General features: G+C 36.4%; 1 protein-coding gene across 1 annotated transcript in view; it reads right to left on the bottom strand.

Annotated features, from left to right (window-relative positions):
* The window catches only part of plek2 (pleckstrin 2), a 20,641-nt gene extending 8,195 nt beyond the window's left edge, over positions 1-12,446 (bottom strand). The window contains exons 1-7 of the mRNA XM_061968017.1: positions 12,343-12,446; positions 12,108-12,272; positions 5,279-5,466; positions 5,113-5,204; positions 2,847-3,034; positions 2,546-2,647; positions 2,392-2,475 (exon numbers count right to left, since the gene is read on the bottom strand). Of these exons, the coding sequence (XP_061824001.1) occupies positions 2,392-2,475; positions 2,546-2,647; positions 2,847-3,034; positions 5,113-5,204; positions 5,279-5,466; positions 12,108-12,272; positions 12,343-12,396 (873 nt within the window). The 5' untranslated portion in view covers positions 12,397-12,446. The remainder of the gene's footprint in view (positions 1-2,391; positions 2,476-2,545; positions 2,648-2,846; positions 3,035-5,112; positions 5,205-5,278; positions 5,467-12,107; positions 12,273-12,342) is intronic.
* Positions 12,447-14,151: the final 1,705 nt, after the last annotated feature.

The following is a 14,151-nucleotide window of genomic DNA, read 5'->3' as shown; positions in this document are numbered from 1 at the left end:
AAGAAATTATAATGCGCCCCCTTTGGAGCATTCACACAATTACAAACAACATATAAAAAATGAAAAAAAAAGTACTAAAAGCTTACCCTTTTTTTATATTTGCATAGTATGTAAATAGTATTCATGTTGTAAATACAAATCCGTAAATATCTAGAAAGGGTGGTCCTAAAGAGGTAGGCATTTTTCAGAGGTCTCAAGAAAGTAAGAAATACAAAAATGTGAGTAATGTGTTTGTGGGCGTGTGTGTGTGTGTGTGTGTGTGTGTGTGTGTGTGTGTGTGTGTGTGTGTGTGTGTGTGTGTGTGTGTGTGTGGGTTCTTGTATTTCTACCCTTCTTGAGACATCAACAAGGAAAACTACCTTCCATACGAGGACCGGTGAACAAGTTAGGGCCGAAATCATGGTCCCAATACGGACTCTATTACGTACTAGAGAATGTCTCATTTGCACCCCCTGTTGGTGAAATCTATCAAAATTAGGGCGGTCCCAAAAAGGAGGGATTTTTCAAATTGACTGTGTGGCGGTTTTTAAAAGTACTCCCACTCTGGTCAACATATGAAATAACAAGTGTGTGTAAAAAGTGAGAAGTGCTCCCCCTCTGGCCAACATATGTAATAACAAGTGTGTGTAAGAAATTGAAACGTGCCCCCTTTGGCCAAAACTAATAATTAAAAAACATAAATATGTATATAAAGACATACTGTAATAACTTGAAGTAAATAATGAAGATTACAAACCAATTACAAACAAAAAATAAAAATACTAAATTAACTAAAAACGTACCTTTTTTTATATTTGCATAGTATGTATATTCTATTAATGTTGTAAATACACATTTTTATATATCTGGAAAGGGTGGTCCTAAAGAGGTAGGCATTTTTCAGAGGTCTCAAGAAGTTATTAAATACAAGAATGTGTGTGTGTGTGTGTGTGTGTGCGTGTGTGTGTGTGTGTGTGTGTGTGTGTGTGTGTGTGTGTGTGTGTGTGTGTGTTCTTGTATTTCTACCCTTCTTGAGACATCAACAAGGAAAACTACCTTCCATACGAGGACCGGTGAACAAGTTAGGGCCGAAATCATGGTCCCAACACGGACTCTATTATTTACTAGAGAATGTCTCATTTGCACCCCCTGGTGGTGAAATCTATCAAAATTAGGGCGGTCCCAAAAAGGAGGGGATTTTCAAATTGACTGTGTGGCAGTTTTAAAAGTCAATCAATCAATCAATGTTTATTTATATAGCCCTAAATCACAAGTGTCTCAAAGGGCTGCACAAGTCACAACGACATCCTCGGTTCAGAGCCCACATAAGGGCAAGGAAAAACTCACAACCCAGTGGGACGTCGATGTGAATGACTATGAGAAACCTTGGAGAGGACCGCAGATGTGGGGGGACCGGATGCAATGGACGTCGAGTGGGTCTAGCATAATATTGTGAAAGTTCAGTCCATAGTGCTCACTCTGGTCAACATATGAAATAACAAGTGTGTGTAAAAAAATTAGAAGTGCTCCCCCTCTGGCCAACATATGTAATAAGTGTGTGTAAGAAATTGTAATGCGCCCCCTTTGGAGCATTCACACAATTACAAACAACATATTAAAAATTTAAAAAAAGTACTAAAAGCTTACTTTTTTTATATTTGCATAGTATGTAAATAGTATTAATGTTGTAAATACAAATCCTTATATATCTAGAAAGAGTGGTCCTAAAGAGGTAGGCATTTTTCGGAGGTCTCAAGAAGGGATTAATACAAGAATGTGTGTGTGTGTGTGTGTGTGTGTGTGTGTGTGCGTGTTCTTGTATTTCTACCCTTCTTGAGACATCAACAAGGAAAACTACCTTCCATACGAGGACCGGTGAACAAGTTAGGGCCGAAATCATGGTCCCAACACGGACTCTATTATTTACTAGATAATTTCTCATTTGCACCCCATGGTGGTGAAATCTATCAAAATTAGGGCGGTCCCAAAAAGGACGGATTTTTCAAATTGACTGTGTGGCGGTTTTAAAAGTGCGCCCCCTCTGGTCAACATATGAAATAACAAGTATGTGTAAAAAATTAGAAGTGCTCACCCTCTGGCCAACATAGTAATGCGCTCCCTTTGGAGCATTTACCATTCACACGACTACAAACAATATATTAAAAAATTTTTTAAAGTACTAAAAACTTACCTTTTTTATATTTGCATAGTATGTAAATAGTATTAATGTTGTAAATACAAATCTTTATATATCTAGAAAGGGTGGTCCTAAAGAGGTAGGCATTTTTCGGAGGTCTCAAGAAGGGATTAAATACAATAATGTGTGTGTGTGTGTGTGTGTGTGTGTGTGTGTGTGTGTGTGTGTGTGTGTGTGTGTGTGTGTGTGTGTGTGTGTGTGTGTGTGTGTGTTACCTTAGTGGGGTCGTAGTAGTGAAGGAAAGACGGTTCTGAGTGCAACACAAACAGTCGGATCTTCCAGTTTTTCCTCCTGTGTCCCTGATGATGATGATGATGATGATGATGATGATGATGATGATGACACATGCAGGAAAAGGTGAGGTCTTACCTGCTTGAGCAGGTAACCTCTCCTGATGACTTCACCACTCAGCTCCACAGCAGACAGAGACGTCTGTGCCCTCACGCAGCCTTTCTTCTTCAGATTGTCTGACTGGGGACAGAAGAGGAAAAGATGTGTGTGACAATATTGCTGCATATGAATATGAAATATGATTATATGACATGTGATTATATTGCTGCATATGAATATGAAATATGATTATACGACATGTGATTATATTGCTGCATATGAATATGAAATATGAGTATATGACATGTGATTATATTGCTGCATGGCGTCAAACACTCACGAAGCTGTAGAGCGCCGTGGAGTCGTCCATGAACTGCTCGCTGAGGCCGGCGGTGCGTAGGGCCTCCACGCTCCTCATGCCGACGGTCCTCAGGAAGCCTTCCTCCATCAGGGCTGTGGCCAAGGTCACCCCTTCAGTGCGGGTCACCACCTTCTGCATGAACACCAACCAGTCCACCACCGCGGAACCTGGTGGTTGGCAATCACACTGTACCTAATCTTGTGGCCTCTCATGTACATCTTATGCATGACTGACAGCAACAGGTGTTATTAATACAACATCGTTGTGCAAGATTTTACAAGACGGCAATAAAATCATTGAATTATTGTAACTCATTCAATCTGCAAAATTTAAAAATAATTCAAAATCAAAACCAAAATCTAAATTACAACACAAAATAACATTTAATTAAAATTGAAGTTGACATTGAAATTAAAATTAAAGAAAAATTGAATAAAACATTTAAATTTAAATAAAACAATTTAATACTAAAACTAAAGTAAAACTACAACTTAAACTAAAATAAAAAGATCACATTTAAAATCAAAACCAAAATCAAAATTACAGCGCAAAATAACATTTGAATTTGTATTTAAATTGAAGTTGATATTGAAATTAAAATTAAAGCAAAATTAAATAAAACATTTAAATTGAAATTCATTTTTTTTAAACTAAAACAAAATTAAAATTGCAACCTAAACTAAAATAAAAAGATCACATTCAAAATCATAACCAAAATCTAAATTATAACACAAAACAACATTTAAATTGAAGTTGATATTGAATTCAAATTAAAGCAAAATTAAATAAAACATTTAAATTTAAATTAATTTTTTTTAATACTAAAACTAAATTAAAATGACAATTTAAACTAAAATAAAAAAATCACATTTAAAATCAAAACCAAAATAAAAACCAAAACTATAACACAAAAATAAGACTAAAATTTACATTAAAACTGTTAAATCAACATTTAATTTACATTTAATTTCAACATTTAGATTTAAAAAGAAATTTAAAATCCAAATTAGAATACTAAAATTTAAACTAAACTAAAATGAAAACAAAATCAAATATAACATCAAAACCAAAATTAAAACAAAATAAGTAAATAATGAATACATAACATGACATCCTACAAATTTAAATAGATAATACTGCATCATACTTTATTAAAGTATAAATAATGATATGAATAAAGTATGAATAAATAAATATTCATGATGCCGTTATAAATATTTTCAATGATTAAAATGTAATTGCATCATACAATAAATAATGAACAAATAATGCTTCTATGTACTATAGTAAATAAAAAAAGAACAAATAATGCCGCTACATACTAATATAAATAATTAATACTGCATTATACTATAATAAATAAATAATTATTTAGCATGCCATAAGAAATAAATAATGAAAATAATATTGCATTATATAATACAATAAATAATAAACACATGATTATTCATTATACTATAATAAATAAATAATGACTCAATAATGCTTCCTTATACTATAATAAATCAATAAAGAATGAATAATGCCGCTTCATACCATAATAAATGATACTGCATCATACTATAATAAATAAGTATTTATCATGCTTCAGTAAAGAATTAATAACTAAAATAATATTGCATCATACAATTGATAATTACAGTTATCATATAATATAGAATGATTAATAAATAATTCATGAATAATATTGCATACTATTATGATAATTAGATAATGAATGACTAAATAATATTGTATCATACTATAATAAATAAGTTCTGATTCATCATGCCTAAATAAATAAAAAATACAAGTAATACTGCATCGTACAATTAATAATTACAATCATATAATATAGAATGATTAATAAATAAATAATGAATAATATTGCATCCTATTATGATAATTAGATCATGAATGACTGAATAATATTGTATCATACTATAATAAATAAATAATGACTCATCATGCCTTAATAAATAAATAATAACAATAATACTGCATCATACTATACATAATGAATAAATATTGCTACATTATACTATAATAAATAAATAATGAATGAATAATATGCCATCATATTATGATAAATAAATACTGAATGAATATTACAGCATCATACAATAATAAATATATAATACTGCATTATATAGTAATGACAAAATAATAAATAAATAATGAATAATACAGCATCATGCTAATATATATTAATACAACTGTATTATACCATAATTGATAAATACATGAAGCAATATGTGGTGTGTACCTGAGAAACAGTTAGTGTAGGTGCATCCCTGCTCCACGTGGTTGCTCATGTTGATCCCGTGGTGAAGGTCGTACATGGCGTCCAACACTTTGCTAGCAGACACACAAGAAGCAACAATGAGAGAAACGTCCACACGCCAGCTGTGTCCACGCACACTGTCGTGCACCTCAGGTTGATGTCGTGCAGCTCGGACACTCCGGGCGTCCATTGTCCGCGCGGCGAGCCTCCGTCTTCTTCCACGGCCAGTTTGTCCACGGCCGCCGTGATGTCCGCCGCCCACTCGTCACGCTCCTCCCGCGAACAAGCCTCCAGGAAGTGGTCCACGCCGTTCCTGCTCTCCAGCTTGAACACCAACTAGGAAGAGGACAGTCATCGTGTGGTTTATCACCATACCTTCAGTGACGTGCGGTGAGGTTGATGGCTGGTGAGGCACTGACTTCATCACAGTCAGATTTACAAACATATGAACCCTAAAGAGTATCTTATTCACCATTTGATTGGCAGCAGTTAACGGGTTATGTTTAAAAGCTCATACCAGCATTCTTCCCTGCTTGGCACTCAGCATCAAGGGTTGGAATTGGGGGTTAAATCACCAAAAATGATTCCCAGGCGCGGCGCCGCTGCTGCCCACTGCTCCCCTCACCTCCCAGGGGGTGATCAAGGGGATGGGTCAAATGCAGAGGACAAATTTCATTACACCTAGTGTGTGTGTGACAATCATTGGTACTTTAACTTAACTTTAACTTTACACATACAAACTGTAGCACACAAAAAAGCACATTTAATAAAAAAACCGTTATTATGGTCTTACCTTTACTTGGAAATTAAGTCCATGCGCCGCAACTAAAGCCCTCACTTAAACTTTCCACGTGCAAGATTGAATCTATTTAAAAAAGTGTAACCGAGGGTTTATAAATGTCGCCTATACTGTATGAAACTACAAAATAACAAACACGGAGGCTCCAGTTTACACGAGGACCACTTTATTTACGTTCTTTCAAAAACCTCCGCAACGTGACATCACTTCCGCTCTTAGCGCCTTCAAAATAAGAGCTCAAGGCATATACTGTATAACAGCGCATAACAGGAACTTAACATCACAAAGAGGAAAGCCCATGAAAATAGGTTACAAAAGTTATTTAATAAGAAGCCAAAAAGTGCAAAAACAATAATGTTCGTGTTGGAGGAGTTGTGAATTAGGTACACCTGCAGTCTGCAGGTGTATCTAATGTTGTGTCCCTGCAGTCATTCACAACTCCTCCAACACCAACATTATTTTTTTTGCACTTTTTGGCTTCTTATGAAATAATTTTTTTAAATAGATTCAATCTTGCACGTGGAAAGTTTAAGTGTGGGCTTTAGTTGATATAACAATTCTACGGCGGGGGTGCAGGAGGCGAGCCTCAGCCAGTGCGTCTTTTGCAGCCGTTTTATGATCGCTCAGCACAAGAAATACTTTACACACATACAGTTGTTGACAAAATACACTGTACATTATATATCTCAGCTAACTAAACTATGGAAATGTATAATGTAGTTCATATAGCAATACAGTCTCACTGCACAGCAGGCCAGCAGTTAGCCGAGTCATTGCGCAATCCATGTTGCGGCACTGAGTGACGTGCCTCAACTGGCTGCTGTTCACTGCACCGTCTCTTCTCAGTATTTGAACGGCAAATGTGAAAATTCAGCGATTTTGAATAAAAATAATCTAAAACTGGTGAAGTTAAATGGAAAATAACTTTATAGTATAATCACTGGATACACATAACAATTTAATTTTTTTTTTTTCTTTTTACATTTTTTTTCTTTCCATGATGGCAGGTGAGGCACCGCCTCACCTGCCTCTAGTGACTGCACGTCACTGCATACCTTACATACTGTGTTGAAGTATGGGGGAATACTTACCACAACACAATTCATCCTCTGATCATATTACAGAAAAGAGCAGTGCGGATCATTCACAACGTTGGTTATTTAGAACATACTCATAATCTGTTTATGCAATCGAAGTTGCTCATATTTGATGACCTTGTTAAATATAATACATTAATAATCTCATATAAAGCATTTAACAAATTATTGCCGCCTAATCTACAACGTTTTTTTATAAGACGAGTGCAGGCTCATAACTTGAGAGGCTTTGGATATTTCTCATTGCCGAGAGCTCAAACCACTCGTAAACGTCTTTGTGTGTCTGTATGCGGAGTAAAACTATGGAACAAACTGGACTTACAACACAAGCAATGCCAGACTATTAATCGATTTAAACTATTATATAAACATGGGGTCTGGTTCAAATATAGAGATGAGGGTCTTTAATTTGACCTGCTGCTGTACTCTGTCTCAAAGTGTTAACATGTGCTCAATGTTTCCTTACCATTATTGCTATGTTGTCTATTACCATTATTACTATGTTGTCTATTGCCATTATTACTATGTTGTCTATTGCCATTATTACTATGTTGTCTATTGCCATTATTACTATGTTGTCTATTACCATTATTGCTATGTTGTCTATTACCATTATTGCTATGTTGTCTATTACCATTATTGCTATGTTGTCTATTACCATTATTGCTATGTTGTCTATTACCATTGTTGGCATTTTGTCTATTACCATAGTTGGTATATTAATTATTCCTACATTGTTGATGCAAATTATTGTTACAGTGTAATGATTATTGTTACCTGTGGTAATGCCACTATGATACAACATCTGTATTATAATCAAAACCAAAATCTAAATTATAACACAAAACTGAATTTAAATTGAAGTTGATATTGAATTCAAATGAAAGCAAAATTAAATAAAACATTTAAATTTAAATTACATTTTTTATATTAAAACTAAATTAAAATTACAATTTAAATTAAAAAAAAAAAAAATCACATTTAAAATCAAAACCAAAATAAAAACCAAAACTATAACACAAAAATAAGACTACAATTTACATTAAAATTGAGAGTAACCGTTAAATCAACATTTTATTTACATTTAAATTCAACATTTTATATTTAAAATGAAGAAGTAAGAGTGAAACTCATGTGATTAATCACTGAATGGAGAAGTGGGGTTGGGATTAAATAAATTATCTTCTTCCCAGTCCCTTTCAGGCAAAACTGGACAATCATGCATTACCATACTTGCCAACCCTCCCGGATTTTCCGGGAGACTCCCGAAATTCAGCGCCTCTCCCGAAAACCTCCCGGGACAAATTTTCTCCCGAAAATCTCAGGCGGACCTGAGTGACGTGTCGACAGCCTGTTTTCACGTCCGCTTTCCCACAATATAAACAGCGTGCCTGCCCAATGACACTATAACTGTAGAATGATGGAGGGCGAGTTCTTGGTTTCTTATGTGGGTTTATTGTTAGGCAGTTTCATTAACGTCCTCCCAGCGCGGCAACAACACATAACAACAGCAGTCACGTTTTCCTCTACCGTGAAGCAGTTCGTCTGCCGTAAACAGCAATGTTGTGACACTCTTAAACAGGGCAATACTGCCATCTACTGTACATGCATATGTGACAATAACATCTACGGCTTTTAAAGAGTGCACAACTGCGCACACAACAAGGAGACGAATCAGAATGCATGTTCAGCATGGTTAGAAAAATAGTGACAGAATAGAACAAGGATGGACAATTCAACCCTTAATTCAACAATGAGTAGATGAGTGTTATGTGTGTGTATATGTGTAATTAAATGAACACTGAAATTCAAGTATTTCTCTTATTTATTTATATATATATATATATATATATATATATATATATATATATATATATATATATATATATATATATATATATATATATATATATATATATATATATAAAATAAATATATATATATATAGCTAGAAGTAAGTATTTCTTATATATATATATATATATATATATATATATATATATATATATATATATATATATATATATATATATATATATATATATATATATATGAAATACTTGACTTGGTGAATTCTAGCTGTAAATATACTCCTCCCCTCTTAACCCCCCCCCCCACCCCCCACCCCCCCCCCCCCCCACCCTCCCAACCTCCAGAAATTGGAGGTCTCAAGGTTGGCAAGTATGTGCATTACATACTATACATTACCTTTTGCACTATATTAATTCATATTATTATGTGTTGTCAACTTTGTACTTTTTTTAAAATTATTTTTTTATGTCATTGCCTGAAATAAATAAATAAATGAAATGAAAAATGAATGAAAAAAAAATCACGCCTGTACCTAATGTTCTGACTCATTCAAACACACCTTTTTTTGGGGGGGGTTCAAATTGTGTTGAAATATTGGACCTTCACCTGAGGTCAACGGTGACATCATCAACATGAAAAGCAGTGACTCGGCAATGATGACTCAGCATCGAGTCATTGATGCCAGCGTCATGCTGTGATATTACAATAGAGACAAGGGGTGTCCCAATCCAATATTGATATCACATATCGGTCCGATATCAGTAAAAAAAAAACAACTAGCAAGTTTACAAAAGGTAAATATGGTAGGCTATAGGCTACCAAGAGCTCGCAGCTACACAACAGCTAAGCACACAAGCTAGACACATGTTATGCTCATTGAACAATATTGCAGTCTATAACATGAAATTGTCAATAAACAAGTATCAAAGGATTATAGTGGCATGTTACTTACACATACAAAGCCCCCAAGGCAGAAGCGTATTACAAAGCATCCAGTATAAGACGTGTCCGCATCTTACCACTGTGTTACATGGCCTTTCCTTTTAACAACACTCAGTATACGTTTGGGAACTGAGGAGACCAATTTTTGAAGCTTTTCAAGTGGAATTCTTTCCCATTCTCGCTTGATGTACAGCTTAAGTTGTTCAACACTTTGAAATGCGGACTCGTCAGACCACAGAACACTTTCCCACTTTGCATCGGGCCCGGCGTTTCTGGGTGTTGTTGATAAATGGCTTTGGCTTTGCATAGTAGAGTTTTAACTTGCACTTACAGATGTCGCGACCGACAGTAGTTACTGACAGTGGTGACCCTCGCCCCATCCTTGTTTGTGAATGACTGACCACTTCACGGAAGCTGCTTTAATACCCAATCATGGCACCCACCTGTTCCCAATTAACCTGTTCACCTGTGGGATGTTGCAAATAAGTGTTTGATGAGCATTCCTCAACTTTCTCAGTCACTTATGCCAGCTTTTTTGAAACATGTTGCAGGCATCAAATTCCAAATGAGCTAATATTTTGCAAAAATAACAAATTTAAGTATCTTGTCTTTGCAGTCTATTCTATTGAATATAAGTTGAAAAAGATTTTGCCATCTAAGGTCCGTAATATCATCAAAAGGTTTAGAGGATCTGGAGAAATCACTGCACGTAACCAGCATGCCCGTGACCTTGGATCCCTCAGGCGGTACTGCACCAAAAACCGACATCAGTGTGTAAAGGATATCACCACATGTGAATTATATTTATATTTTATATACATGGGCTCAGGAACACTTCAGAAAACCGCTGTCGGTAACTACAGTTGGTCGCTACATCTGTAAGTGCAAGTTAAAACTCTACTATGCAAAGCCAGAGCCATTTATCAACAACACCCGGAAACGCCGCCGGCTTCGCTGGGCCCGAGCTCATCTAAGATGGACTGATGCAAAGTGGAAAAGTGTTCTGTGGTCTGACAATATTTCAAATTGTTTTTGGAAACTGTGGACGTTGTGTCCTCTGGACCAAAGAGGAAAAGAACCATCCGGATTGTTAACGGCGCAAAGTTGAAAAGCCAGCATGTGTGATGGTATGGGGGTGTATTAGTGCCCAAGGTATGGGTAACTTACACATCTGTGAAGGCGCCATTAATGCTGAAAGGTACATACAGGTTTTGGAGCAACATATGTTGCCATCCAAGTGTCATGATCCGTGGTCCGGATCATGTTTTTGTTATGTTCTGTTAGTTTTTGACTCTTTTAGTTCCTGTTTGACACCTGAGTTTGTTTTAGTTACCATGGCTACTTATGATTTTCACCTGCCTCTGGTGTTCGGGACGCGCACCTGCTTCTAATCAGAGGACTATTTAAGCCTGCCTTTGCCAGTCAGTCGTGCTGGCGTCATTATCGGTTTCATGCCACAGTTTTGTGTTTGTTCTATGCCATAGTTAATGCTATTGGTTTCCTGCCACAGTTTCGTGTTTGTTCTATGCCATAGTTAATGCTATTGGTTTCATGCCACAGTTTCGTGTTTGTTTCATGCAATGCCATAGTTTATGCTAAGTGTTTACCTCATGCCTTGCCAAGTAAGCCGTGTTTGTTTCATGCCACAGTTTCGTGTTTGTTCCACGCCATAGTTTATGCTGTTTGTTTCATGCCACAGTTTCGTGTTTGTTCCACGCCATAGTATATGCTGTTTGTTTCATGCCACAGTTTCGTGTTTGTTCCGCGCCATAGTTTATGCTGTTTGTTTACCTCATGCCCTGCCAAGATTTCTTGAGAAGATTAAAATATGTTCCTACCTGCAAGTCCTGTCCGGAGTGATCCGTTTGCATCCCGGGGAAACAAACCTCGTAGCAAGCTGCGACCCCCCCATCGTGACACCGAGCAACGTTATCATGGACGCCCCTGCTTATTTCAGCAAGACAATGCCAAGCCACGTGTTACAACAGCGGGGCTTCATAGTAAAAGAGTGCGGGGTACTAGACTGGCCTCATTATGAAGTCTAAAATACCACAACGGAGACCCTGGACTGTTGAACAACTTAAGCTGTACATCGAGCAAGAATGGGACAGAATTCCACCAGGTATTTATCGATATGATGGTTATTCAATCTGGCACACGGTTGTTTTTAATTCTGTTTTCCAAAAAGCCCACAGAGTGATACCTCGTCGTAAATGGCTGGGCTTGCACTTTCAAGCTGTGTCGTCATTTTGTCTGAAGATCGTCTCCACTGGGTGGCGCCTTCACGAAAAAATACCAAATTGTGCATATTCATCATAAAGACTCACGGGTCGAGTGTCGTAGTCCAGGAAGGGACACGTGATGGAACAACCTTTCAAGGCGATCTTCCCTCGCTGACACGAGTCCCTCTTGCCGCTCCGGTATTTGAAGTACGTGAGCTTGTCCGGCGTCAGCACGAACCAGCGAGCCTTCCAGTTGGGCACCACATGACCCTGACCACCACCACAACAGTTCTTGTCATCGTCGTGGTGACGGGCGGGATGAAAAATGTAACAAACTTACCCTTTTTACCAGGAATCCTTCTCTTAGGATCGGTACATTCTGTTGTGTGTTCATCGTGTTGATGAGCAGCTGCTTGTTGCTGCCTGCTTGCTCCTGAATGAACATGTCACACACACACACACACACACACCCTTGTCACTCACTCCATGGTTCAGAGTGGGTGTGTCAAGGAGGCATTTTCAGCTAACAGCCACAAGGGGGCGCCCTCAAGCTATTAGTAATGTGACTTTTTCAACAATTCCATGTAATTGCAGTATTTTTTTTTAACAATAGTAAATACACAATAGTGTATTAAAAGTGTTATTTTTAAAAGTACTTTTATTGTGTGTTAGTTGGTTTCATGCTAATGAGCTCTGATAGTCTCCAATGATTGTTATTGATCCACTTTTGTCCACATAGCACTAAAGAGTGGACAGGAGGACATAAACATTAGCAACACTGGCGTAGCTATGTGAGCTTCATGCTAACATCAAATTTTAACATCATGCTAGGTTAGCATCGCTAGCATAGCTATGTGAGCTTCATGCTAACATCACATTTAAACATCATGCTAGGTTAGCAACACTAGCGTAGCTATGTGAGCTTTATGCAAACACATACTTGCCAACCTTGAGACCCCCGATTTCGGGAGGTGGGGGGGTGGGGGCGTGGTCGGGGGTGGGGCGGGGCGTGGTTGGGGGCGTGGTTAAGAGGGGAGGAGTATATTGACAGCTAGAATTCAGCAAGTCAAGTATTTCATATATATATATATATATATATATATATATATATATATATATATATATATATATATATATATACATATATATATATATACATCCTGAAAATATGCAAACAAAACTGTGTTTGGATAATTGATACTTCAAACTTGCATAAATAAATATTAAGGAATATAACATAACGTGGCTTCTGAGAGCTTCAAAATGTAGTGAATAAAATGCTAAAGTTGTTGATAAACAAGCAATTATTTTAATAATTAAATATGGTCATTTTAAATGAATTATTATGATAATTTAAAATTAATTATTTCAAATATGTTTATATTAATGTAAAATTCTATGGCTGGATGTAATAAGGAGTCAGAAAAAATAAAAATAAAAATACAATTAATTTTGATGTTTTTAGCAAAATATAGTAAAAATGTATTTAGTTTTTTTTTTTTTTTTTTAAATAATAAATATATTTATTTTTAGGTAAGATAAACATAATAATGCAATGTATCTCTAGTCTGGATGATTTAGTTCTTGTCACCCTGTTGTCCTCCCGTAGTGAAAAAAGACTGTCCTCACTCAGGTCCGCATGGAGCTGGAGGGGGCGGGAGATTTTCGGGAGAATATTTGTCCCGGGAGGTTTTTTGGGAGAGGCGCTGAATTTCGGGAGTCTCCCGGAAAATTCGGGAGGGTTGGCAAGTATGTGCTAACATCAAATTTTAACATTATGCTAGGTTAGCAACACTAGCATGGCTATGTGAGCTTCATACTAACATCACATTTTAATATCATGCTAGGTTAGCAACACTAGCATATCTATGTGAGCTTCATGCTAACATCACATTTTAACATGATGCTAGGTTAGCAACACCAGCATGAATATGTGAGCTTCATGCTAACATCACATAACATCATGCTAGCTTAGCAACACTAGCATGACTATGTGAGCTCCATGCTAACATCACATTTTAACATCATGCTAGGTTAGCAACGCTGGCATATCTATGTGAGCTTCATGCTAACATTACATTTTATCATCATGCTAGGTTAGCAACGCTGGCATAGCTATGTGAGCTTCATGCTAACATTACTTTTCATC

Source organism: Nerophis lumbriciformis, linkage group LG08 (genome assembly GCF_033978685.3).
Source record: "Nerophis lumbriciformis linkage group LG08, RoL_Nlum_v2.1, whole genome shotgun sequence".
NCBI classification, from domain to species: Eukaryota; Metazoa; Chordata; class Actinopteri; order Syngnathiformes; family Syngnathidae; genus Nerophis; species Nerophis lumbriciformis.
The sequence above is the reverse complement of the archived record's forward strand: the minus strand, read 5'-3'. Positions and strand labels throughout refer to the sequence as shown.